Source organism: Ammospiza caudacuta, chromosome 12 (genome assembly GCF_027887145.1).
Source record: "Ammospiza caudacuta isolate bAmmCau1 chromosome 12, bAmmCau1.pri, whole genome shotgun sequence".
Classification (NCBI taxonomy): Eukaryota; Metazoa; Chordata; class Aves; order Passeriformes; family Passerellidae; genus Ammospiza; species Ammospiza caudacuta.
In genome coordinates this window covers 11,242,486-11,269,423 of record NC_080604.1, presented here as the reverse complement: position 1 = coordinate 11,269,423, position 26,938 = coordinate 11,242,486, and the positions used below count along the sequence as shown (strand labels likewise).

The following is a 26,938-nucleotide window of genomic DNA, read 5'->3' as shown; positions in this document are numbered from 1 at the left end:
AAGTTGAGGTTTAGAAAATCTCTATAAAAATAAAAACAAACCATCCATCTTGATGGCTGGCGTTTTACCCTCGCGTTGCACTCTCAGGATGGTGCTCCGATTCCTATCAAGAACATTATGCTGAAATTTAATCTAACAGAGCACTTACTCCTGCCAAACTCTGCCTCAGCAACTGCTCCACGCCCACAGAAAGAAGTGGCCAACAAAGCTTCAAATTCAGGACAGTGTTGTGCCATCTTCAGGAAAGCTGCTGCTTTGAGGTCCCAGGGGAAGACAGATTGGATCTTGTCCCTCTAGTTTGTTGGGTTTCTGGTTTTTTTTTAATTTTTGCTAGAGAAGCATGTTGGGGAAACAAAATCATGTCCCAGCATTTCAGAGCAGTTGGAAAGTAAATTATTCATCTCTTTGTGTGTATGTATAGGAGCTCTGGTCTCATAACTGTTGTAACAATGTTTATAACCAGTGTTTGAAACCAAGGTTATAATAGTATAAATAATTTTAGATAATGCAGATAACGAGAAGAAAATAATATAATTAGAATTTTACAAGGTGGACAATTCACTAAGATAGATGGAGTAACACAATACATTAAAAAACATAAATCTGTAACAGCACAAACATGACACTGGTGACAGGAAACATCTGCATTGCCAACCATCCCTGGGCTGGCCACAGCCTCACATCTGCACCCCAGCCTGGGAGCTGTGTGTGCTCCATTGTATGAGTGCACATCACACCCTCTGTTCTGCCACAGAGGTTTGGGTTATTTTCTTTGGGCATTTTGTATTGGTTTTAAGTCTATAAGCATTTTACTTGAAAGTGAAATTGAAGAAACCATGTAGGATGGTGCTGCTTAGAAAGAGTGGACTAAGTGTGAACAAACTGTAGTTCAGTTATTTTTTTTGAAAGCTGTTTTGAATTGGACCTAATTACTGTCATGGCAAATTCTGCATGTGAGCACTGAGAGTCTGGTTGGCTGCAAACAATTTTTCATTGCTTGTTCTTATCTTTCATCCTATTTTGATTTTGCTGCCAGTGATTATTCCTCCCCTGGATTTTGAGGAATTTGCCAAGCTTCCTCTGGCTAAGCTTTGTGTGGAGTTTTTAGATTTGGTGGTGGGGAATGGGAGAGGAAAAAAAAATGTGGTAGGAGGGAGAAGCAGCATCTCTCTTCTGTCTGGTGTTCCAGACTTCACACAGTCTTACAAACAGTTTGTAAACTTCACTGTTTACAAACACTTTACCGTTTTGTAAATGAATTTTATGTTCTTTTACCTAAATTCATGCATTACTTCTGCTTGATTTTTCTCTAAAGCCTTTAGGTGCTAATAAAAATCGGACTCATGGAAAGTCCACAGTGGACTTCTTGATCCTCTACACTTTGCCCACTGTCCATCTCTAAGCCATTGCCAAATTAACGGTGGCTGGTTCATTTGGGCAGCACAAACCAAATGCTATTGCCATCTCTGGATCCAAGAATAGTTCAGAAATTCAACTTTACAACCAGATTGGGTTTTTATTTCCCCATCATCCATGATGTTCCCTGCTCATGTTCACTGATTTCCTTGCTCAGCATGCAGCGAGTCCCAGGAAGGAGAGGAGAAGCCAGGGCAGGTGTGTGGGGCTGGCTGATGGTGCCGAGCTGCTGCTGTTGGCTGTGGCAGGAGCTGTCCCAGCAGGGCTGTGCGTGCTCTGCTGCCTTCATGGGAGGGTGCATGAGGTGCAGAGCCATTTTTCAGGCTCTCCTGTCATTCCTGCTTGGGAACCTGACACGTGGGCCTAACTTTGTTGCTTGTGTTGTTTTTCTAGGAGGGAGGGAGGTGACTGAGCAGCTAGCCCCTTGACAGGGCAGTTTTAAAACATTCATAAAACTTTTATTGGGCTGCCACCCTTACAGATAAATATTTTCTGAGTTTATGGGTTTATTTTAGGGATTGAAGTTTAATAGCAGCTTTGTAGCCCTATCTGTCCCCAAAATAGCCTTTTGGCAAGCCCCATCTCTGGAGGCTGCCATGCTTTTCTAGGTCTTTGGAGTTTCTTCATTACTAAATTATTATCCTTTTGCCTCCTTCCAGCTTTGTCTGACTAAATGTGACCAACTGTTAAGTCTTTCCCCTTCCTCCAGCCTTGCTGAAAGCTGATGCTGTGTACCCATATTTGGTCATCATAAAAGGAGAAAGATTGCAGTAGTTATAAATTAATTTCTTTTATTAAATTGGGTTTGTTAAACCTGTTTTATATGAATCTTCCTTATCAGTCTTTTCTTAATGCTGCATATTATTTTAAGATGGTACAGGCTGGTGGCATTTCAGACATCTACTGGAACTTTTCAGGCACTTTCTCAATGTGCTTCCACAAACATAAAAGCTTTGCAGCTCATTTCAGCATTAAGTGGGAAACCAGTGGGCTTGCAGCCAAGGCTGTACAAAGGAATGCTGTATGTAGTGCTTGGAGGAGGATGGAGCTGCATTTGGAGCATCCCTACCATTTGATTTCACTGTGTCCAAAGAGGTTTCATGGATTTCAGGATGGGCTTTTGCTCAGCGCTGACTCAAGGCAGTGTGTGCATTTTGGCTGCCCTGGGAGAGCCATGTGTGATCCCCAGGTGTTCCAGCTCCTGGAAAGTGAATGCTTTCAGCACCTGGAGCACTATTACATGTTATAGTTTCTTTCTATCCCAGTACAGTTGCTGAGCTCCCTTCTTTTCTTACCAGAGGCAGTTGTAATACCTGGAAGGAAAGGAAAGTGTGGGACTTCTTTTCTCTTTAGCTCAGCTGTCTTTTATGACACTACTTTCAATGCCTGATTTCCTGAACAGAAAACTGCTGGCACATGATATTGTATCAGGCATTTTTCATCTAATCCCAAGTTTTTGGGGGTGTGAGTCTTTTTCTGCACAGGAAGTTCTTTTCCAGCATATGTGATTGTTGTCCCTCAGACATACTCAGAAAAGTGCCAAGAGTAGTAAACAGCTTAAAGGTTGGGTTCAGGGGTACTTGTGAAGGACCAGTCTGTAGAACTGACACAGATAAAATCAGATCTTCAGGACAACTGAAGAGATTAAAATAGACTTTACCTCCCTTAAGAGGGTCACTTGGTCCTAACAGACGTAAAAAGAAAAAAAACAAATGAAAACAACCCACTTGCTTTATTTTGGGTGAGGCTGACAATTTATGTAGTCAGGGAACTCCCTTTTCCACACCAGTCACAGTTCAGCAATACATTTGCTGTTGTTTTATTTTTCCTCCTAAAAATAGGAATATCTATTTTTGTACAAAATAGTGCCCTGAGACTTTTGTTTCTGTATTTCCATGACTTCTGTTTTTGATGTCAGCACATCTTGGGGCTTGTCCTAAGAATGGAGCTGATGTAATAATAATGGTTTTCATCACAGCCATCTGATTTGTTGCTTAGAATATAAAACTGTTTACTTTTGCAGGACTGTTTTTCTGCAAGTTTTACACTGATGAAGAAAAAAATCCATAGGAGTCAAGAAAGTTATATTCAATGTAAAAGTTAATTCAAACAGCTTATATGCTGAAATAACCCAGCAATATGTGCCTACCTTAGTACAAGCAAAGAGGTTAAGGCTTTTTTTTCTTTTTTTTTTTTTTTTCCAGAAGACTGTTTAGTTCTGGCAACGTGCACATTATATGCAGAGTTCTTGTCCAGCAAAATTCTGGGCAAAGCTGGACAGTTTGAATTTTTTGTATATTCACATGAGAATTTTATTGCTCTATCCATAATGTAAATATGAGTATAATGGATTGTAAGTGTTTCAAGTCCTTTCCCTGACATTTGGTAGTGGTAGCCCCCAGCTATTGCCTGTCTCATATCAGATGGAGTTTATTCTTTTCTTCCTCTAGAAAGCTGTGGAGCAGAGATGTAGAGATATTAAATAAGTTGCCAGCAAGTTTATGGCAGTACAGTGAAGAAGACTTTGGAGTTTTGGTTTAGCACCAGTATAATTCCATCTCCTGGAGCTTTTGCAATGTTTTGTCTTTCAGGTTAGTGATTGGGTCAGCCAGCAGCCTGTTGGCATTGAGTGTTGGTAAATTTATTTTTAATTGCTTGTCCTAATAGTGTCTCTTGATCCACTGCATTCATTCTCTATTAGGGATTAATCTTCAGAAGAAAACTGGAAGTTGTCTAATTCATAGGAGTTGTAAATGCATCTGGAAAGGTAACCAAAGGTGTACTTTCAGGAAATATCCTGTCTTAAATTGAGATGTTCTCTGGATGATCTAATAATTTTCCATAGTTATATATGCATCTTATAGTTGTAAGGACACAAATAGATGAAGTGTTTAGCAAATACAGCTTACTAGTTTGGGGTTTTTTCACTCGTTCTTTCTGGCACATTTTGATTGTGTTGTGAGAGGACAGTAAGGTTTTGGTTTGTTGGTTTGGGGTTTTTTTGCCAGCGGCATTCAAAGACCCACAGCTAGGCAAGCTGAGAGGTACTTCTGATTCATATTTGACTTTTGAACTCTGTCTGTGTTTTTTTTTTTTTTGTTGTGGTTTAAATTTCACATCACTCAGAAGTTAATGCTTCTTAAGGATGTAATTTACCTTCAACATGATTCTTCTTGCTGGTGTATGAATGGTTCAAGGTCTGTGGTTCTGATGGGAAAATATGAACTGCAGGCAAGAGTTCCTGCTGTGGAAACAGAAATAGTAAAAAAAGGAACAAATATGGCTTCAGGGTAAAAAATACACTTCTCAAGTTTTGTTGTAAAATAATTAGCCTTCTGTGGAGGCGCAGAGATCATAGAAAAAGCACAGGAGCTGCTCAGTTGCCTGTGATTTGACTTAAAGTTTATGACCTTGAGTAATGTGCCTGCTCAACCACACTTAACAAAAGCATATTTGATGAAATGCTAAAGTCATGAATTACCCTCCATGGAAAGCCTTTTTTAAAATTTGTAAAATCAGAAATAAATCAACATCTTCAGACCTCAGCAGAGTTGTTTAAACATGGAATTAAAAGGAGCAGGCTGTTTCATCAACAATGACACTTTGTAAACTTATGCAGAATGTGTAGATTTTCTTCAGGTTGAAAAAGGACTCTGTATTCCAAGGTATTGTATAAAGAACTGTAGCATTAGGAGCCCTGTTTTCTAAGTGGGGAAGCTGAGACAGAGGTGAAATAATGTTGTGAACTGATGGAAGGCAAAGAAGCAAAACTGCCTAAGCCTGGGTTTCTTAATTTCCAATCTAAATGTCTGCCCATTAGGGCTGCAAAAATTTGAGAGCCTGTTGTGTGACAATTTGGAGGCAGTATCTGTCCCTCTCTTTTCATTGTTTTGAGCAACAGTTACTGGTTCAATCATTCTCTCATTTCAACATCAAATGTGTAGTTACCCCATGTTTATACCTATAGAACAGATTTTACTTGTGAGAGAATAAATGTGCTGTCCCTGCTCACACAGCAGCTCTGGCTGGTATCCCTCCCACAGAGCTGTCAGCCCAAACCTTTGCATGGCATTAGAGCCTTCTCTCTTTTATGGCTTCATGAGTTTTATTTATCTGCTTTAATGTAATCTGTTGGAATTGTTATTATTTATTTCATTTGTTTGAGGTTTTTTTAAAGTAGTTGGGTGCCACTGTGTTGAAACAAAAATAGGAAGTGTTTTCTTTGACTAGATGTTAGGGTTACTGTATAACAATGAAAATACAGTTTTTGTTTTCTTGGAGAGCTTTTAGCTTTTTTTTTTTCACATATTAGGCATCACATCTGATGCTAAAGCACTGTGTAAAACTTCTTTGTTGAAAGTGGAAATTTCCCTGTAAAGTTGGATAGTTTGATTTTTGTTTTTTTTAAGGTCACAAGAAAGTTTGAAATGCACAATAGCTCTGAACATTAACTTTTCACTTTGTCCCTGGGACTTTTGAAGAGAGGCTTGCATTTTTTGGCATTGGTCAAGTAGTCTGGTCTTGATAGACTTGCAGTCTGTAGTGTCTTTGTATTAAGTGTTCCCCCTGGGGCTCCATCCTGTGTTTTAATTCTCAGTTTGTGCTGATGTATGGGCTCTTCTGTTTAATAACTTTTATTTTCTATGCCATTATGCCTACATACTTTACTTGATTTGTGTTGCATACAGAGTGTTTTCCCCTTGTTGTGTTTGGAACTGGTTTGTAATAGGGTTATTGTTATATAATTCTGACTGAAAGTTAAAACTTCATCAACAAACACAAAGTACTTGTTCTGTTTGCAAATTTGTATCTTACACTCATCACAAACTATTTATCCATTATGTGTTGGTTTTTATAGTTTAAATAAAAGAAACCACTATTTCATCCATGCTGCAATTTAGGAAGTATTAAAGATTCACTGGTATGTAGAGCACTTACTGCTGTGAACACAAGTGAAGAGCTTCTGTAAACAATTGATTCAAGATTTCAAAATAACACAAGTGCTGAGAAAACTGCTGCACTCAACTGTACTGTCACATTTCCATGGATTAATGAGTTACTGTTTGTTATCTCAGTGATAGTGACTGTCTGAGTGCTCAAACCCCATCACAAATGTGCAATAAATTCATAACCTCAGATCTCTCTTTAAATCCCAATGAGGATGCTTTGTGGGGAATACGATGTGCTGAGGAGCATTTTGCAGTTACTGAAGCTCAGCTGATAGGCCCTGACTTGCTTCTGTGTCTGAGCTGTAAAATAACAAATGGTTGAAAAATATATACTTCATGCCAAGATCAGAGATTTCTGCCTGCAATCGTAGAGTGCTTCAGAGCAACTCAAGAAGATATTCAGATGTTGGCTGGAGAATGCATTTATTCTTCCAAGTTGTGACTATTCCACTAGTCTGTGACTCTACTTGTGTCACTGTAAGTCATGAACTTACTGTGCTCAGTGATCCCCAGCCTCCCCATGCTTTCCAGTCTTCCTGCCTGTCTTGCTTAACCCCCAGCTTAATTTATACTTTTATCCTGCAGTGTCTGTGCTGGAAAGCACTGTAAATATGAAGAGAATTCCTGGTCTGTTGAATCTATTACTTGTGTGTACCTGTGGTGGGCATATTAGTGTGTAGATCTAGTCAGGCTTGCAGTGTCCTTTATCTGGAGCGTGTTCAATCTGTTTATCTAAGTAGGTAATATTGCAATTAAATTTTTTTTTTTCAGTAGTTTGTCCTTTTGAAATTATGCTTAAAAATTCCAGAAGCTTTTTGGAATGCAGGCTGGCTATGCTTGGCTTGGGATGGCTGAATGCTGCATCCAGTGCACATCACTGCAGTGTATCCTGGACAATGTTTTGGTATTTAGGAAGATGCAGCATGTTCTGTGTGCAAACCCTGACACACAAATGCTCACACACAGTGTATTTTGTGGCTGCACATCTTCAGCCTGTGTGGTATGATGTGCACACTCGTGCACGCCTACACACTAAACCTCTGCAGGTCAAAAAGGGAGGATAAACTTTTGAACCCAGCTGCTTCCAAATTAACTACATGTGCAGGGACCACCAAAGCTGGGGTTACCGTATTGCAGAAGAGTGCTGGACACTGACACCCACATCTTGTACTGCAGGAGACTTCTTGTTCTTCCCTTGGAGCCTGAAGGATGATGCCTTGGAAACACACCGTCCTCTTTGCCCTTTCCCTGTCACCAGAAAGGACAGGCAGCAGTTTGGTGGCTTCTCCCTTCGTTATGGAAATGGGACTGATACAGTAATCAGGATGCTACATATGGAGCTTTTTAAATTACTGCTCTTCAGTCTTTTGTTAGCCTTCATTATTCCTGAAGATTTTTTCCAAGTCGTAAAAATGACATTTTTAATATGCAGAATTAAAAAAAAAGGCAATATGAAGAATACATTTTTGTCAATAAGCTTTTACCTTTTAAACCAGTTATCTTAGTTTCTGCTCTAGGTATTTTAATTGAAGATTAACTACTCTTAAAGAGTATACAAATTTAGGTAGTATATATTTGAAGTAGTAAAATAGGACTGAATAAAAGCTGGGAATAGAGTGGCCGGTCCATTATAATTTTAGATTGCAGAGCACAAACTAACCTTCATTTGAAGTCAGCACTGCTGACTGAGAGACTCTTCTAATGTTAAGGCTATTTTATTTAATTTTTTTGTGTGTTGTTCTGAAGAAGTTCACTAGAAGTATACTTGGGAGTTGCAAGTTGAGCAGGTCTTACCTGGAATTTTTGTTTTATTCCTGCTGCCTTTTCTAATAAGAAGTTGTTGAGTCAAAGCTGATGCATGCAAGCATGAAACAAAATACTAAACCATAATTGTTTTATGCTTCTTTTGACTTTTGCTAAAATGACCTTGGCGAGTTCCTTTTTACCTACTGCAGGAAATAAGATCAGTTCATTTCTGTCTGCAGACTGATAATTTCTCTTGCATCTTGAGCAGCCTTGGGTACCACACGGGTTGTCTAAGCTATGGGCACTGAAGACTTGGGGTGCTTTTGTTTCAGAGGGAGGCAGTTGAAGAGGCTGCTCCATTCTGAGCACCTGCCTTGTCTCTGGGGCAAAGTACCTGGTTCCCTTCCAAAGAGAGGCTCATGTCTTCCTCAAGTATCCCATAATTTTTCCAAGGATTCAAGGATAGCTGTCCTCAGGAAAATATTGTTAAGATTTATAGTTTAAACCTATTTGGAAGGGAGTGCATGTAGCAGGTTTTGTAAACACTCTGATTTTTCTTTCTACTTAGAGTTTTACTAGAGCTTGAATTTTAGCAGCATAAGTTTTAATGTAAACCTCCTGCAGACCCATAGCCTTGTGAACTGCATGTAAAACACACACTTTTATGAACACTTCGATGAATTCCCTCATCATGTGCAAGGTGGGAGAATGCTGCTGCTCCCATTTTGATCCCCAAAAGCTGCAGTAGCCTAATAAAGCTGGAGCTGGTGCTTGTGCTGGCACAGTGACCTGCTTGGAGATGTGATTCCCAGCTGGACCATTCCCTTGGGCAGGGCCTGAGGCAGCCCTGCCCTGTCCCTCAGCCTGCAGGACATGCAGAGCTTTACAAGGAGAATAAGGCTCAATATTGTGGTGTGCTGCAGGCTTCTCCCTCTGCTGCCTGCCTGTAAGGAAGGAACCTGGATAAGATAGGACCTTGGGCTTGACTTAACATGGTGTAATAGTCTCTGTGTTCCTAGCTTTGCACAGGCAAAGCTGGTTTTGGCCAGGGCTGTGCCCTTTATCCATGGCACTTCCCCAGTCCTTCCCTTTTCTTGGGTTTTTGTTGATTTTTTTTTTTCTTGTTGTTTTCTTCCTCCTCATAATGAAGAAAGGGTTGAACTACAGATTTGCCATAATTCTGCTGCAAAATCAGTAACAGCTGTTGGAATTGTAAGTGGCTTCTTGGTTGCCATCATAGAACCTGCAGTTGATCATCTCTGCCCTGAGCAATAACTGGAGACATCACAGCTCTAAATGGAGAACACAGATGGGTATGGGAAGGGACAGGGTTTCCTTTTACTGGATGACTTTTCAGATGCTGTGAAGTGCAGAGTTCACTGGAGCAGTGTCATAATGGGAGCTACAAGAAAATTGTAGAGGAGCTACCAGAGAAAATGTAATTTGAATGTGAGTAGTTCTTAAATTAGCCCCTCTCAAAAATCCAGTATTATAGGAAAACTCAGTGGGCAAAAGATATTCTATGCTTTCATTGGGTCTCTACAAATTATTTGTAATGATAGGCTAAATATGTTCCTGTGTTGTCTTTGAGTAATTTAGATATAATAAACATTGATATGTTAATACATGGCAAGCATTCAACAATTATTTGTCAAGAAAAATAAGTCTTCAGATCTGACAGCCCCCTCTCCTGAAATGGACTGTATAGAACCTGAACTTAATGAAATCCATAGTCATCACAAAGGTGCTGCCTTTGTGGTTTTGGTAGTGGGGCTGATTTATTCTTGTTTGTGTGTTTTGGCTGATCGTGTTACATCTCCTGCAATTTTATTTCCCTCCCCTTCAATGCTGCCTTTTACTGCACTCCCTAGAAACACCGCCTTTATTTGTGGGGGTTGGATGTTTTGGCAGTGCAGTCACACAGGGTTGGTGTGTTGGAAATGTGCAGAGGCTCTCCAATCCAGGTTGTCACTCCACGGAGCTGGGTTGGCTGTTGTAACACTCTGCAATTTAAGCTGCAAACCTTTTCCCTTTCGCAGCTGCATTTGGACCCAGAAAAACAGCTTTGCACTGGCAGTGGGACTCTTGTCCATTAGGTTGCTGTAATTTGTTCTGTTCCAGCCAGCCACCTGTATCAGGACACTTGTTAATAATTTCTGCATCAGAGCCCTGTGAATTGCCTGCATCTTATTTCTAAACATTGTGATCAGCACCTGGAAATGTCGGAAAGATGAGGAGAGTCTTTTGGGGTGATGGTTCAGGAAAGCTAATCTCCTTCAGCCTAAATGTGATCTGCTTCCCTGGGCTTGGACAGAGGCTGTACCTGTTTGCTGATATTTTAATTGACTGGGTTTTAGAACACTCTGTGCCCCAGGAAGAGTGCAGTGAGGAAGGAAACCCAGCCCTTGGGTGCTTGCCTAGAAAAATGGAAGTATTGCTGTGGCATGGATTAAGTTATTAATATGTGCTGGGTCTGTGTCACTGTATCTCTGCAGCTTGTGCTATCTCATTTAAAGTCTGACCTACTGTGCCTGGCCCTTTGTAAACATCACTACTCAGGTTCAACTTGGTTGGCATTGCTGTTTGTTTGGAGCCTGAGTACTATAAAGTAATTATTAGAAAGCATTAGCTTTTATATTCAAGGTTTTATTTCTGGTCTTTGTATTTACTGCAAAAAAGCATGGAAATATTGAACTAAGTCTTGATACTTTGGAGGGAAATATAAATAAATTGGTACTTTTAGAATAATGCTTATATCAATTTTAAGCATTTTTATTTGTAGAGTGGAGCGATGACATTGCATTTTTAAAATTTACAATATTGAAGCAGCTTACAGAGTCCCATTCTGCAAACCTTCCCCCCTGCTTTCTGATAATCATTGGCTAATTTATTTCTATAAGAACATTTAAAAATATCGTGGTTAAATAATACAAAGAGAATCAAGTTAAGGCTCAGTAGTGTTCAACCAGCATGTGAAAAGCATAGTGTGTTAATTAAAAGAAATGCAGAAAGCTTAGTTATTGGAAAGCATTTTTTACTGCTAGAGGATTTGTGGGTGACTAAGAAATTTATAGACTTGAGTTTTTTATTTTTTAAATAAAAGCCAGATACATGTCTTCATCGTTTGGCTTGTTGACTTAATTTACTTGGATGGAATTTTTCAACATTTAAAACAAGTTAAAATTCATGAATCGTTTGTGCTTAAAGGCACAAGCCTTTTTAGACACAGCAGTTAAGACTTAACTGGTTACATACATAAAATACTGGTTTGGATATGCAAATTTGGAGCTTGCTCCCTTAAAAAATGCAGATGAAAGTTGAAATAGTTGGGATAAAGCCTTGATTACCTGTTATACAGTAATTACTGTGCTCGAATAAGTGTTTATATTAGCATTGGATTGTCTTTCTCTCTTGATTCCTGCAAAAGCAGTGACTGCTTTGCAGGACAGCTGTGAAGAAAACATTCCACCACAGCAGAAGGCAGCAATGTGGTTTGTAAATCTGGTTTGTGCTGCCTCAGTCACAGTCTGCAATTTCTTGGTACTCAGGTTGTTTTCAGTTTTGATCTGTTGATCCAAGCTCACTCTTGAATTGGGTTTTGCTGCTCTGTGCTGGTGTGACTCGTTCAGGAGGGGAAGGTGGTGTTCCAACCAGGGTGCCATTGGTGTTAGATTAGGATCAGCATTGTTTTATTCTGTGGTAAATGCAGCATGTGAATTTTTTAATTGTTTTAATTATCGTTGCCAGTTGATTGCTGGTACAGCTAAGTGAGCTTTTCCACAAACATTTTGTAGATGTGGCAGGCTTTATTGGCAGGTTTTAAACTCTGCTTTCCTGGAATTTGCTTAAAAACTTGACTCTGGGAATGTAGGTGAGCAGTCAGTGGATGTCGACAAAAAATGACAATTGTTCAGATCAAAATGTCTGTTCTCTTTGAAATCTATTATTTCAAGAATATTTTGAGGATTTTATGTATTCACTTAGAAGGCTCATTTCTCTGCTGCTGTAGTAGCCAGACACCCACTCACTGCGACACAGCTCTGGGCACTGTGTTGGTGTCAGAGGAGTACCAGCCATGGCTTGTTTCTTTCCTCTGGACTTCTTTTGCAGAGAACAAGGGGGAGCAAAGTGAAGGGTTTGTGTCTATACATGTGCAGATGCATATGTACTGCTGAAAACTTAAAGCAGTGAAATTAGAATGTACAACTTTTAAGTAAAAAGAAAGGTAAAGCAGTAGACAAATTGGGAAGCAAAGACAGACTAGCCCCTTTTGGATGTTCCTTACTAAGGCTGCTTTGTATGTAAAGACCATAATTTGTACATAGAAGTCCATAATAGATTTTCACTGAGAGCTGTGTTCATTTTCTGCAGGAGGGATTTTTTAAAGAACACTGGAATAGTTGAGATTGAGTTTTGACACGTGAGCCAGGTAATCAGTGTTTGAGCATCCACTATAGCTGGAAAACCTGTGAGAGCAAACCTGTCCAGTCTTGTCCCTCAAGTGGCCTCTACTTATTGAGTGGCCCTTGCATTTCTCATGCAGCCTTCCCTGGTGTTTGATGAGATCCTGCTGTGGATGGGGTTTGACCCTGGGAGCCTCACCCAGGAACGTGTGTGCCCATGGAGCTGCTGCATCTGAGGGTGTTTGAGTGCCCCTTCATCCTCATCATCATCATCATCATCATCAGTGTCACTGTTGGTCTTGGCAGACTGGGAAAGACACTGGGAGGGAAACACACTGTGGAAATGTGAAGAGTCATTTTAGGGAAGAAATATATGAATAATAAAGGACAAGAGCTGGCAAACATTTGATTTTGTCTTGGTAAAACAAAATTATACAAATTTTTAATGGGTGGGGGTTTTTTCTTGTTTGGTTTGGGTTTGTTTGTTTTTGTTTGGTTGGTTTTCTAGTAGAAAGCCATAGAGGAGAAATTTATAGTTTATTAAAAGACTGAAAACTTCATAGTAATCCAAAACTCTCATGCTGTTTATTCTCCTCCACCTCCTACAACATTTTATTTCCCTTGTAATAATTAGTTTGAACTTTCCTCTATTTCTCTGGATCAAGTAATTTTCATGCAACTTTGGGATTTTTTTAATATGCTTTAAATCTTTCTTCTAAATAATGTTTTTTATAACAAAAAAAAGCCATGAATACATTATAATTTCAATTTTCATGGTGTGTGGAAGATTTCTGCACTAGGTCTTTATTGTTTTTGAAGAATTCATCACCCTAGTTAAGAAGCTTAATATAAATTAAAGAAGGTATTAAGGAACATTAAGACATCAAAATGTGGAGCGTTCTTTTCCTTTCGATTGCTCCAAATGCAAACAAGTTGAATAAAATGTAATCAAAGGGCCTGTTTGGAGAACATTGAGTGGCTTTACAGCTGTGCTGTAGAGAACCTCTGGTAAGAGCATAATTCAAATAAAAAGGCCTTTCTTTCCTCCTCCTAATTCTCTTTGTTGTGGTGACAACAGAGTACAAGCCCGATAAAAATTTAATCACCTTATCTTTTTAAAGCAAATTGCATATTTGTTTACACACAATATACATAACATGAAAAAGCAAAAGCTGCTATCCAATCCCCCTCCCCTTCTAATCGCCTTAAAGGCCCTTGCCTAGAAGTTTAAAAAAAAAAATATTTAAATGTTTTAGTCTTTATTCTGAAGTCCCATTGTTCAGGATTGCTTTAAAAAGGCAGCCTGGGGAGAGATGAATATCACAAAACTTAAACTCTGGACCAGGGCTGAGCAGCAGATGCCTGGGATGTGTCAGTGGGGTTGGTCCAGCTTAACTGGCTGCTCGGTGCCTCCTCCACATGGAGAGTGGCAGGGGAGGTGGGAGGATTACAGAGGGGCCTGCGGATTGAGCACTTTGATTTGGAGCTGCTTTGTAATGAATTGCCTTTGATTCTGTGTCAGCTCTGCTAACCTGGACCTCTTCTGCATTGTAAACATTTCTGAGGGGCTGCTGCAGGAGACCCTGGGCACTGCTGCAGGTTGTGTTGTTGTTGTTGTTCCCTTTTCACTGGGATGATGAAGTTTTAGTCTCTTGTGTTGAATGCAAAACATGTTTTCAGTTGTTTCTGCTCACCTTGGTGCACACAGCTTGAGCATTGTTGGTTTTGTTTATTTACTGTTCAGTAGGTACTGAAGTGCTGACAAAAACACAATCAAAAGTGCCTTCTGGCCCACTGCTGAGTGGCTCTGGGCTGAGAAACTCCCTCACTGGATGGAAATTTAGTGCCAAAGGGATATTCTGTGGTTTTCAAAATTATGAAAGCTCCTGTGCTTAGTGATTCCTTAGTGGTTCCTATTTTTGCATACCTAACTGTACTCTCTGAGGACATGTTTGTGATACTGCTCCTTTTGATCTGAGACTTTGATCAGCAAGGACTACCTCAATAGTAAAACTTGTGAAAATCTGTCCTGTATAACAGTTGTCATACACTCTCCCAGATTCTACTCTGTGTTTGTCTGCATGTTTATTAGTACTCTGCCAGAAGAGAGAGAGTTTAGGAGATCCAGAGACAGTAATTGTGATTTCAGGACACTGTTCTGAGTGTTTTGAATGGTCTTGGGTATTTCATGCTGACCTGCCTGCAATTTTTCTACTGCTGAATATAAGAGCCTGTCTATAATCCCAAACTTTGAACATTACATTTATATGCATAAATAATTTGATTCCTTATTAGTTCCATAATTTTTTCATATTTCTTTCTGTTATGCACTGGGCATTTCCCATGCATTCAGTTTTTGCTTCAGGGAGCTTGAAGAATGTGTGGACTGAAATCACAGCACCAGTGTGAGTGGTGCCTCTCCCTGCAGGTATGCTACAGCACTTAGGCATGATCTCAGTGGTTCTCTGGACCTTGATTGACCATCAAATAAAAATAGAGTTGTAATAATTGTTGGTATGATACATCAGCTGGCATAATTGCAACCTTGTTAGTGTACTGAAAGTCCGTGCAGAAATTTATTTGAAAATTTCCTCCAGGCTAGTGGAACAGTGTTGGATTTGAGGGCACAAATTTGATCATAAGGGTTGTCTTGTAGCTCTGACAGTTGATCTATTGTGTGTACACCTAATTTGTGTGGCCTAGACCTAGAGCATGGTGCACTGGAGTCTCCCTGTAACCTGTGTTAAGGTTAGTCCCTGCTGCACAGAAACACAAAGTTTTGTAGGGCATACAACTCATAGTTGTGTTCCAAGAGTGCAAGATAGAAAGTTCTCTGCTGTTAGGGAAGTTGTTACAGGAAGACCTGGCCAGCAAATGGTTGTGGTGCACTGTGCAACAGCAGCTGTGCTGGCCTATAAAATGGGGTCAGGTTTGGTGCTCTCAGCTGATTTCTGCTGAAGGATGGCCAGCTGGCCAAGAAATGAAGACCTTAAGTATGTCACTTCATCTCCATGCTGTCATTTAGGGCTGAAGGGTGTGTTGGTGTATTTTGGCAAACCCACAGTGGGAATTGCAAATACCCTTCTAAAGTGTGTGTGGGCTTGTGTAGATTTACTTAAGTAATGAGATGGATGCAGAGCAGTGGTGTGCATGATACATGATGGGGATTTGTCAAGTTCAGAAATCTCTCCTGCTTGTGTGGCTTCAGATGACAGTGGTCCATTTGTACCTGCTGTTTAATAGTTGTGTTTTATTTTTGAAAAGCAAGGTTAAAAATGTGGTTGTATTATGTAAATTTGGGAAAACAGGTAATATATCCTCATCATCTTGCTGGAAATTGAGCAATATAAAGCTGAATGAATGGCATCCTCAATGCACTGTGTTATGCTGGATCTCCTCAGTGTGGATGACAGGTTTAGGAAGAAGAGAGGAGAGGGAATGGACAGGCAAGGGAAGCACAGGGATGTGTTCCACTGATACCCACTCAGCAGCTACGGTGTGTGCTGGAGTCTGTGCTCCATTTAGCAATATGAAAAATATCAGACTGAAAATCAAGACGCTGACTTCATGTAGAAGGTATGGCAGACTAATTAAAGAAAAAAATGTGTACCAATTGAGCCTATAAAACTCTTCCTGACCTTGAGAAAACTCCCAGAGAGCTGTGGGAAACTCCAATCTGTCCCCTCTGAACTTTTTTGTGTTGTTGTTTAAATATAGTAACTGCTTTTTTAATTAAAAAGAAAAATTAGATGGCATTTCAAATTGTGTCCATGGTGCCTTGGGGACCTATTACAGTACAAATTACCCTCTACTATTTAGTGAGGTCTTGTTTACTATTGTGTGAGAGGGGGGTTACCAGTGTAAGGATGTAGGACAAGAAGGGCCCTTCTTTGAAAGTCTGGCTCTGCACATGAAAGTGACGCCAGCAATTGGAAGCAATTTGTGGAATTGTTTGATTATATTAATTATGGCACCAGCAAACAGTGCTTGGGAAACAGTTTTGTTTTCTTGCATTCTTTCTTGATTGCTTGCAGCAAAAGCCAAGATACAAAATGTGCCTTTAAGGACTGCCAGAGAGCGCAGTTCAAGCCATTGTGTGGAATTGGCACTGAGCTTGAAAGGGTTGTGTCCAGCTTGATGGGAGAGTTTTCCAAATTCAGCTTCGGCCTGAACTTCACCCAGGTCAGCTGCTTAAATTAAAACAGCTTCTGTCTTCCTCATCAGGGAAGATTGGCTCTTTCCCTGCGAAGTAGGAGCCCATAATGAAATCCATGTTATTTCCAGTAGTACCACTTCTTTTAATAATATCTCTCAGTCCAAAAGCCTGTATAAACTTAAATTGATACACAAGACTCAATCCTGCTCACCACTGAGCTGCAGCCTTCTCTGATGTAGTACAGGGCAGCTGTTCCCCAATTTATGGGAAGATGTTTAATTTGTGAAGGATTTCCAAGCAGTCTGCCATGCTGAGCCTGCAGGAATAGTGCTGCTGATGCAGACTGGCTGTCACAACAGTGTTTGCTTGGGACATGGGGTCATCTACTCCTGCTCAAAGTCACTGTAAGAATTTTTTTTTTCCTTGTCTCTGTCATCAAACAAAGAATTATGGATGTTTTGCGTAGATCCCAAATACCATGCTGAGGATTTAGCACATTTGGGAGGGAGGAGTCTCCTTTCTTGTCTTCTTGGAGGCTGATTGCTCCCTGGCCAACTTCTTGCTGTAGCCCTATTAATATTCACAGGCCAGGCAAGGTGATAATAACTGATCTTGTACTGGCCAGAAAAGAAAAATTACTCTTCTCTGGAGTTTGGAACTCTAGCAGAATATTTGAGAGAGCTGACAAGAGATGTGGAAAAGGTGGTGTGAATTCAAAATAGAATTACTGGAGAATTATGAAGGGATTTACATAAGTAAAATTCATTGCCTGATCTGTGGAAGTAATTGAGGCTGAAATCCTGAGCTCCTGAGGGTAGCAAGAAAAGGAGTATGTATCTCTTGTTTCTTGAGTGAATCTCTGGTCAACTATTACACTGAAACTGTCTTGTTAATCATATTATATTTGTTATTGTGGTGATGAACACCTAGGAACAGAGTCAATGGCTCCTGTAAGAGAACTCAAATGTTCTGCCTAGAAAAGGTTTATAGGTGTTGACCCTGATGTCAGGTAGAGAATTCCTGTCTGATCCTGTGCTCCACTTAGCTCAGGACACAGTTCCACCCCTGCTCTTTCTAAAGCAAATTCATGAGAGGCAGATGGGATGCCAAGCTAGACAGGATCAGCAGTCTCTGGATGACCCATCATCCAGGCCACTGGGTGTAGTGTGGTCCATTTGAGGTCCCTGTTATGGTGTTTATGGGTACAGAGATCTTGTTTTTCCTGATCAGTTTGGGGGCTTTTTTGGTTTGGGGTTTGGTTTTGTTGGTGTTTTGGGTTTGGTTTTTGTTTGAGGGTTTTTTGTTTTGTTGGTTTTTGCTTTTGGTTTGGTTTGTTGTTTTTTTTTTTTTTTTTGCTGGGATATTGAAGGTGCAAAATTGCATTAATAAAGTCAAAAGGTAGAATTTGGGGTATCTTTAGGAGAGGGGAAGAGAAGCAGAGTTGCTAACTGGTGTGAGGAGTTGAAGCAGCAGGATGTTGTATTTTGTCGTTCTTGTTCTTTCTGCCTGACTGCAGAGGAGAGGCTGGGCAAACAGATTCTCTCATTTTAGAATGCTTCTGCCTTTTGTTTAAATCAAAATTCCAGAATGTTACTTTGGAGATATTATGTGAGCTTTTCAAGTTCTTAGGGTGCATAGAAAGTTTTGTAGAACTGCTGATGTGTTTTGGGACTAGCTGGAAAACAAGTGTGTCCTTTCTAGTGTTTTGTGGGATTCTGAGAATCAGTTCTTATAACACTGGTATTTCTATTAATTTTGCTGGAAACCAATGATAAATTTATTATTCTCATTTTAAAGTTAATCAGAATGTGAAACAAATGGGAGTACTACTCTATTTGAACTTCGTACCCTTCTTTGCAAACAGGTAGCAATGTTTTTTTAACAATGGATATTTCTAAGGATGGATAAATATATATAGCTGTTACAAGAAAAGAAAAATGAATTAGTTTTTAATTGTGTTGTGCTGAAATACAAGGTTCTGGAGTCCTGCACCGGCAGAAAGTTTCTATTTCCTTTCAGTGGTCCATCCTTGCAGTAAGCTGAGGGAGAGGCTGATTTTTGTACACTCTCTGGAGAAGCCCCTCTGCATCAGACTGTGGCATGGACATCTCCATCTGGGCCTCTAATTATTTCTGATTTTCAGGTCAACCAGCTTTTGTACTCTCTGTTAGCAAGAGTTGATACAGCCACACACTCTCTAACTGTGTAATTAGGGTTCAGGCTCTGAGAGTTCAATTTGAGGAAATCCTGAAATTGTGCAAACCAGCTGTTACGAATAATCCATTGTGAGTGAGGATTATCCCCAACACTTTGCCTCTTTCAAGTTTTGCTCTTTTTTTCCTTCCCTCGGGAGGAAAGAAAAATGTCTGCCTGTCATATTTAAAAGGTTACGTTTGCCTCGGATAAAAATTATTTTCTATGTCAAATATGCAGCGTTAACTTGTTCTCTGATGTTCAGTCCATTTTTAGCATTTGAATGTTGACAGGAAACAAGAAGTTGTTTGTAGCTGAGTCTTCTACCTGCAGCATTCAAAGAAAGGGAATAGGATATTTTGTTTACAGAAGGGAGAAGAAAGTTCAGTTTCCCACTGAAACTCTGCTTGTAAATTCCTGAATGGAATGGGAGGTTTGGCAATAGTATCAGCAAGTCAAGAATAGTCCACCAATTTCTTAATAAGTAATGAAGAAAGGAATATTTTCTATTCCCAGGGTAGCTGCTGGTGTTGCCTCAATGTGCTTTTTCCTAACAGCATGGTGAGGATCCTGAGCCAGCACTTTTCCAGCAAACCACGGCAAGTATCAGTGCAGGGTAGGATGAACTTTTCATTTTGGCCTGAAAGCAAAGTTCTCGTTAATTGGGAGCATTCAAAGCTTTTAACATGATTTTTTTTTCCCCCATTACAATTCCTATGCTGTAAGAAAACTATAATCATGCATGCAGATACTTCCATATTCACCAGCATAGTTTGCAATAGGCTTTTTTTACAAGTTTGCACAAGAGAAGGGAGTTGTTGAAGTTCAGCAAAATAAATTATTCTTCCTGGCTGTGCTGGAAAGCCTGCCCAGCACCTATATTATTACACCTGTTTTCAATGATGGGTTATCAGTTGCTTAAAAATTGCTCCTGTCTCTGGCTGGGCTACAAGGAGATACTGTATTATCTTGCTTCTCATCTAAAGTGTGTCTGGCATTCAGTCTTTAAAATCTTGCATTCAAACACAATGTTTCATTAGCTTTGAAGGAGACAGGACTATTCCTAAATTTTGAAGAGAACTGTGAAAATAGGAAATGGAAATGCAGAGTTGGGAAATCTGAAAAATGAAGTTGGAAAAGGGGGGGAGAGAGATAAAACTCCTGAAGGGCTGAATAGCAAGTGCAGTTGTGAGTCAAGGAAGGAGGAGCTGGACTTCAGAAAGAAAGAATGGGGACTGTTCTTGGAGACCTATAGAAGGAGCAGGGAAGCAGAAGGCTTATAAGGAAAAAAGTCAACAAATCTGACAAGGGATGTTCATAAGGAATGACAATATTAACTGAAGGAGAACGTGTAGTGGAGAAGTTAAAAGTGTAAAAGGCAAAGAATAGTCCAAGGTTACAGGTAATAGATGAAATAAATATTTATATGAGGCAAAAGCACAGAGGCGCTCCTTCACCCTGCTGCTGGGTGAGCAAAAGGAATTAGAGGAGCAGATATTGTGTCAGCTTTCATCGTCCTTCCAGCTGAAGCAGGAGTGAAAACAAAGCAGAAGTGAGCCTGATTAGGTGCTGTGTGTGGGTGTGTGATTTGTGTCGGGGCTGGCATTCCAGGCTGGCTCTGTGGAGCCCATCCCAGGCACAGCAGCTCCAGGGAGGGATTCAAGGGCAGAACCTGTGTCCATGGGAGTCATGCCCTGCAGGCACGGAGCTGAATTCATTGTGTATAGATAAAACTGGATTTTAATCTATACACAAGAAGGTGTCCAGAGTTCTACAGTATGAAGTGGTTAAAATCTGTGTGTTTCCATGCAAATTTCTTGTGTGAGCAATTGTAAAACTCGACACTGCCATTCATTTAACTGTGTAAGGTACTGCAAATCACTAAGCTGTTAGCTTTTTATTTGTGAAAACTGTATGAAATACTGTGGTTTTCCTTTATTTTGTGCATGTGAAATTGTTTTTAGACTTGGAAATTGTTTTCCCTGATTTGGTATTGTTTTTTATTTGAACTTCAAAATGCATTGTTTTATTAATATCGCTTACAAATTGATCCGTTGGGACTAAATCCTTCAGGCCATTCTGAGACAAAGGATATTAGAGTCTGTATTTTTATCTGTTAATTATTAACAATAGTTGAAAAGAATGAAGTAAATTACACTGTTTTGCAACTAGATTTTCGTATCTAACCTGAGTTAGTGGATGCTGAAAGTAGATTTTGCATAAGACCTTGTCTGGGCACTTCTTACAAACATGGTTTTGATGGGAAGGAATGAATTTGCTAAGCCTTCACATATCTTATGTGCCTTTGAGGATGGCCCATTAATAATATTAATACATAGGTATTTTTCCATTGTTGTATGCAAGGCATTTTTTAGAACTTTGAAGCTAAAGTCTTTTTTTTAACACATGGACCTTTTCAATTTAATCCATTAGCAACTTGGCAAAATAAAGTAATTGTCCAACAGAGGAAGAAAAAAAAATCTATTAACATTTGCTACAAATCCGAGTAGTACAGGCAGCACTTAATTAATGGAACAGATTTCTCACTATGTGTTCAAGCTAACATAGCTATTGTTCAGCAGAGATTAGACCCTTAATGTAAGTAAGTTAAACTAGACCTCCATCTAAAAATATCTGTCATTTCAGCTATTAAAGCTCTGATGTCTTCTTCGGTGACAGATATATTTCCCTTCATTTCCTTGGTTTTGTAAAATGTAAAGTATGCATTGTGTGTAATGTGAGAAATCCGCAGAGGTAGATGAAACCCCGATTGTGGCTGTCTCTCTGTGCCTGCCCCTTTGTGCTGCTCCCTGTCTCAGAGCCTCCTCAGCCCTGAGACCTGCTGGCACCAGAGCAGAAAAACAGAAAATGCCATTTGTCAGGGTATGATGCCAGCCACCTAATCTGTTTGCAGGATGAGGGCCATGGGATCTGATTAGGTAATTTAGATACCATGTGAGTTTAATAATACCTGAGCTGCCTCTGGCTGTCAGCCTGTCACTTCACCGGTAGAAACTGCCACTCTCTGCCATTTTTTCTGTAAATTCTTAACTGGAATACCTTATTTAGTCCAAAGAGGTGTTAAGTGCTGCAGGTGAGGTAAACCTTTACTTCTGTGTGGAAGTTAGTGATAGGGTGGAGGAGGTGGGATGGCTCAGTTTTAAATGCGTTTTCCCCAGCAGAATTCCACATGCAGCATGTCTTTTTTCTCAAAAATGGAATTTTTCAGACATGAGATGTTTGTTTGAGCACCACAGATGCTGCACCAGGTTTCAGGTGTGCTGGGCCATCCAAGCTGATGTCACTGGTGGGTTTGAAGCTCAGTTTATCCTCGGTGGTTGTTTCACCCTCGTGACTGAGAATTCCCTGACTTTCTGCAGCATCCCAGCATCTCTGTGGGGTGAGAGGCCAACACTGCCATGTCCCTGTGGGCAGAGGCAGCCTGGGTTCTTCAGATACCCATAAGGGGAAATTTTGGCTGCAATTTTAATGCCACATCTCCTCCCTTCCTCTCTCCTTTCCGCCAATTACCATTTTTTGGAAATTAGCGTCTCGCAAAGCCTGCTAACATAAATAAAAGTGTTTTAGGATTTGTTTGCTTTAATTAAAATGTGTCTTTCTGAAAGGATTTAGTTAAACATCTTTCTTAAACAGTGCTGTGCCAGTAACAGCAACATTTGTAATAGTGATAAGACCCAGAAAGGGAAACCAACTAGAAAGCAAAATGAAATGTTTCTTTGTCCAAAAAATAAATGGTAGTCTCAGGAAAGCAGAGGAAACCCTGTGCAGGGACAGTTACAATTAGGTTGATCAAAACAGTAGAAAGCATAAAATATTAAATAAATTCTGCAAAGGTAGTGAGTGGGGCTGTGTGAGGTCACTCTCTCTGGTGTTTTTATTTTGTTTTCCCCTTTTTTGACTGTTGCTATTTTTTTTTTCTAGCAGCACCCACTATGGTCTCAGAGCTTTCCAAACAGGAAATAAGTTGCTTTTCACGTAGTGATAAATTATTTTTCGTAGTGAAGATGGAGTGATTGTAAGGGTAATGATATTAATGGGATTCATATGAAAGCATCCAATTAAAAAATCAAAACAGCTGCATCAAACATGACTCTACAATGTAATAAAATCATATAATAAATATGTGGTCCCGCCACACCATATTACCTAGTTTGATTAATTGAACCTTACGTGTGCAAAGATAGTCATTATCAGACTTCTCAGCCATCAAGGAAGAAGAGTCTCAATTATTTTCACAATGAAATAATCACTGCTTTTTTTGTGTCCTGCCATCTGGAAAGAAAAAACAGCAGCTGCCATGACTGAAATGCATGATCTTGCAGAACTGTACAAAGTTGATTGTGCTTGATGCTGGACTCCTGCAGCCTTAGTGAGGGCTGTAATTTATTTAGTTATGTATATAACAGGTTGATTTGCTCCTCTTTTGGACTGTTGCACTTTTTTCCCTTTCTTTTTCTTTTTTATTGCGTTTTTTTGGGGGGGGGATTGTTTGTTTGTTGGTTTGGTTTTTGGTTGGGTTTTTTTTTTGGTTGGTTGGTTGGTTTTTTGTGTGCTGTTTTGTTGCTGTTGTGTTTGTTCTTTGTTTTTTGTTTTTTTTTCCAAATAAAGACCCCTCTCTCTATGAAAGTCTCCTCACTGCAGGGCTTTAGGGATGGTTTAGAGCCTCTGGTTGTGAAATGGCAATTGGGAGCTTCCTGGTTTTGCTTCAACACTTGCTCATTTCCTCCCTTCCCTTGGCCGTGCGCTGGGAATGCTGCTGGGACAGTTTGCTCCCTGACACAGCAAGATGAGAAGCTGGGGCTGTGTCCCCCTGCCATCAGCTGAGAGTGGCGCTGGATGTGTGTGAGCTGGAGCAGTTCACCTGTGCTGCAGACCTCCTGTCTCCAGTAAATCATAAGCATCTCAATCTTTTTGTCAGGCCGTGATACGAGAATCCGCATCTGAATTTCAGTTTGAAGGGAGAGAGGCTGATTAAGTGTTTGAGATAAGGTTATGTGACACCACAGGTTAAAAATACCTGAACTGATTTTGGCCCAATGCCTGAAAACCACATTGGAGCATATTCAGGTGGTGCTGGAAAAGCTTTGAGGAGTTTGTTGCTTTCTGCTTTATGCTTCTTCAGGAGTGGTCTTTTAGGAGCTGCATCTCTCTTGTTTTACAGCATTTCTTTGGACTTTGCTATCTTGCTTTTCTTATCTAAAATGTTACCAATGTGTTGAGTTATAAGAAAAAATAAAGGTGTAACAAACCCTGGCTGTTTAGGAGGAAAAGGACAAATACTTTTGTTTGGCACAAATGCCTGGAGAAACAGATCCCCAAAATACTATGCAGCTTAATTCTCATGCCCCTAAGCAATAAGCAGTGCAAGTTGAAATCCCTAGCAAATACTTTGTCTTAACAAAATAAAAACAAAACCACAACAAGCAAAAACAAACATAAAACCTGTATAATTTACAAAGTGTAAGTTATAAAGAAGCAGTGTGCTTCAGGTAAATCCAGGTAAAATAGATTTAAAGAAATTCAAGAATCTTCTGAGCCTCTATAATTTTAGTGTTTTACCAGTGGTTTTTTATTCATGACTTATATTTTTATAAATATTCTCAGTGATGACAAGAAACTTTGGGTATGTGTCTAAATAATAGGAAAGGCCTGCCAAGTAAAAGACTGAGACCAGGCAAGCTGGTCTGGCTTGTTTAAATTCTTGCCTGTGTTTAATACTTTAAAAGCTGTAGATGGACACTGAAGGATTCAGGATACTGCACTGGATTTGTGGTATCACTGTTATGAACTTTATGTTTAAAGACTTCTCTTATTTTCTGTGTAAGCTACCATACTGCAGGAGTCTTATACAGAAATTTTACTTCCCTAATGCATTTGATTTACTTTATTTTCTTTGGTTAATTTCAGAGGAAAACATGCCTGCTCATTTTTTCTAGTTCTCCGAAATGTGATGTTGAGAGTGTTATTCATGTGTGTTCTTGCTCTTTTACAGATGGGCTGAAGGCAGACACCAAGATGCTGCTAACTGCTGCCTCCAAGAAGAAATCCAAGGGAGGGAAGGGGGATACGAACAAAGAGGATGAAAGCAGCAAGAATGATTCAGCCCAACCTGTTACTATCTCTCTTATCTTTAAAAGATATGTTTTTGACACACAGAAGAAAATGATTCAGTCCTGAGGAAACAAGAGAGGCCTTTGATTACACCTTAAAGTTCAGACCCTGAAATGCATTGAGGTGGAATGTGTTTCTTGTCCAAACACATTAGACCTGTTCCTTCCTCACAAACAGAGCCTGGAAGCTTGTGCTGACTGTGCCCCTTCCAAAATCTCTGCAATCTCATATTGTTCTGTTCAGATTTGCATATTTTGTCATCTCTGTGATGTGCATCTTTGTGGCATCTCATCTGGCCCACCTGCCAGAGGAGCACCCTGGGTGCACATTCTAATTGCACTGTTTGCCTGGATAATTGTGGTGAAGTTTCTCTTGATTTAGAAGTTTGCCACCAAGTCAGGATGTGAATTTCATGTGATCCACAAAGTGAAGCTGATTATTCTAGGCTCACTTCCTTGAGCAAAGTGGGAGACCAAAGGCATACTATTGAATAGGTGAGAGCTAAAATGGATATTTCATGTTCCTTCAGTTGCAAATATGTAAGATGCTGTCTGAGAGATGGTCTGGATGTTTTTTATAAATACAGTTTATATCTAGAAATGTTTTTCATATTAAACATAATGATCTGTATAGCTGAGAGTCTTGATTGTTCTGTTTGCTCTTCCAAAGGTTCAGAATTTATCTTCAGTGACATTTTATGTAACTTTTTTTTATTTTCCTGCCTGTTCTGCAATGAATCCAATGCCATAATTGTTTTCTTTTTCCTTTTTTTTATTTTTTTGTAACCAAAATGCCTTTTGTGTGTGAAAGAAAAAGTTGCCTCTGGAAACAGTCAAGGGCTTTGTTTCATTAAAATAATGATAGAAGATTGCTGCATAAGCCTTGTAAAATGAGTGTCTCCAAGATGCTTTAGAAACCATTAGTTTTTAATAGGGATTTCATGGCTGCTTTAGCTCTTTCGCTCAATTTCATGTCCTAGGCTCATGAAAAGGAGAGCAATGGTAATATCCCTTCCTTTTTGCATACAGAGTATAGGACACCTTAACATGAAAACTAACAGCAATTCCACAGGTATGAAAGCTGCAGTCTGGAACAGAAATTGGACTCAGGCTTGGCAGCATGGCAAATGTTGGTTCCTGCCTTTTGAACAAAAAGAGTTCCTGCTTGTTGATGCTGAATGGCAGCCTGTGACCCCTTTGCTGAAGTCAGCTCTAGATGGTGACCATATGTACAATGTAATGCTGCACATGGAGGTAAATAATTCCTGCATTCATTCTTATTAATCTTACTACTATATCCCTTGATGGGCACAAGTCCATCATGATCCTGATTTTTTTCCAGTCTTTCCCTTTTAATTTCTAGGTAGCCAAAGTGGCTACAGATGGCAAAGTTATCAGCTGTTGAGAGGATATTTACAGCTGGACACTTGTGAGACAGAGCAAGCCTGGTATCTAAACTAGGCTGATGGTCCCCCTTTGAATCAGAACAGAATTAGTGCTTTGCGTAATAATCCCAAACAGTTTCTGCTGAGTGAGTCCCAGCAAAGCTTTAGCACATCCCTTAAGATGATGGGGAATGCTTTCAGTGTGATCCCAGAGGAATTAGGCAGGCAACTTCAGCTATTGGCTTAACAGAACTTGTGCTGCCAACCTTGCTGGAAAATGTTTCCTTCTGTCATGGAAAAAATGCATTTCACACCCCTGTCACCTCTCCCTCCCCATTTCTCTCTTCTTCCCAAACACCCCCAAAAGCAGTCTTTGGAAAGAATATTTATAATGTTTTCTTTCTTTTAAGCCTTTATCAAATCCTGTTTTGTACTCTGTTGTTGTGCACCGTTACCTCTGCCTAAGATACTGTAGTGATGAAACACAGAGAAACAGATGACATTGAAGGAACAGTGTTAATATCATCCCAGGTTAGTCTAATTATGGATATAAAAAATC

The 26,938-nt window shown here is 39.8% G+C and overlaps 1 protein-coding gene across 4 annotated transcripts in view; it reads left to right on the top strand.

The window, feature by feature from the left end:
* The window catches only part of EEFSEC (eukaryotic elongation factor, selenocysteine-tRNA specific), a 121,261-nt gene extending 95,636 nt beyond the window's left edge, over positions 1 to 25,625 (top strand). For all 4 annotated transcript variants that reach the window (XM_058812964.1, XM_058812966.1, XM_058812965.1 and 1 more), the window contains one exon: positions 24,877 to 25,625. In XM_058812964.1, the coding sequence (XP_058668947.1) occupies positions 24,877 to 25,061 (185 nt within the window). In that variant the 3' untranslated portion in view covers positions 25,062 to 25,625. The remainder of the gene's footprint in view (positions 1 to 24,876) is intronic.
* The last annotated feature ends 1,313 nt before the right edge of the window (positions 25,626 to 26,938 follow it).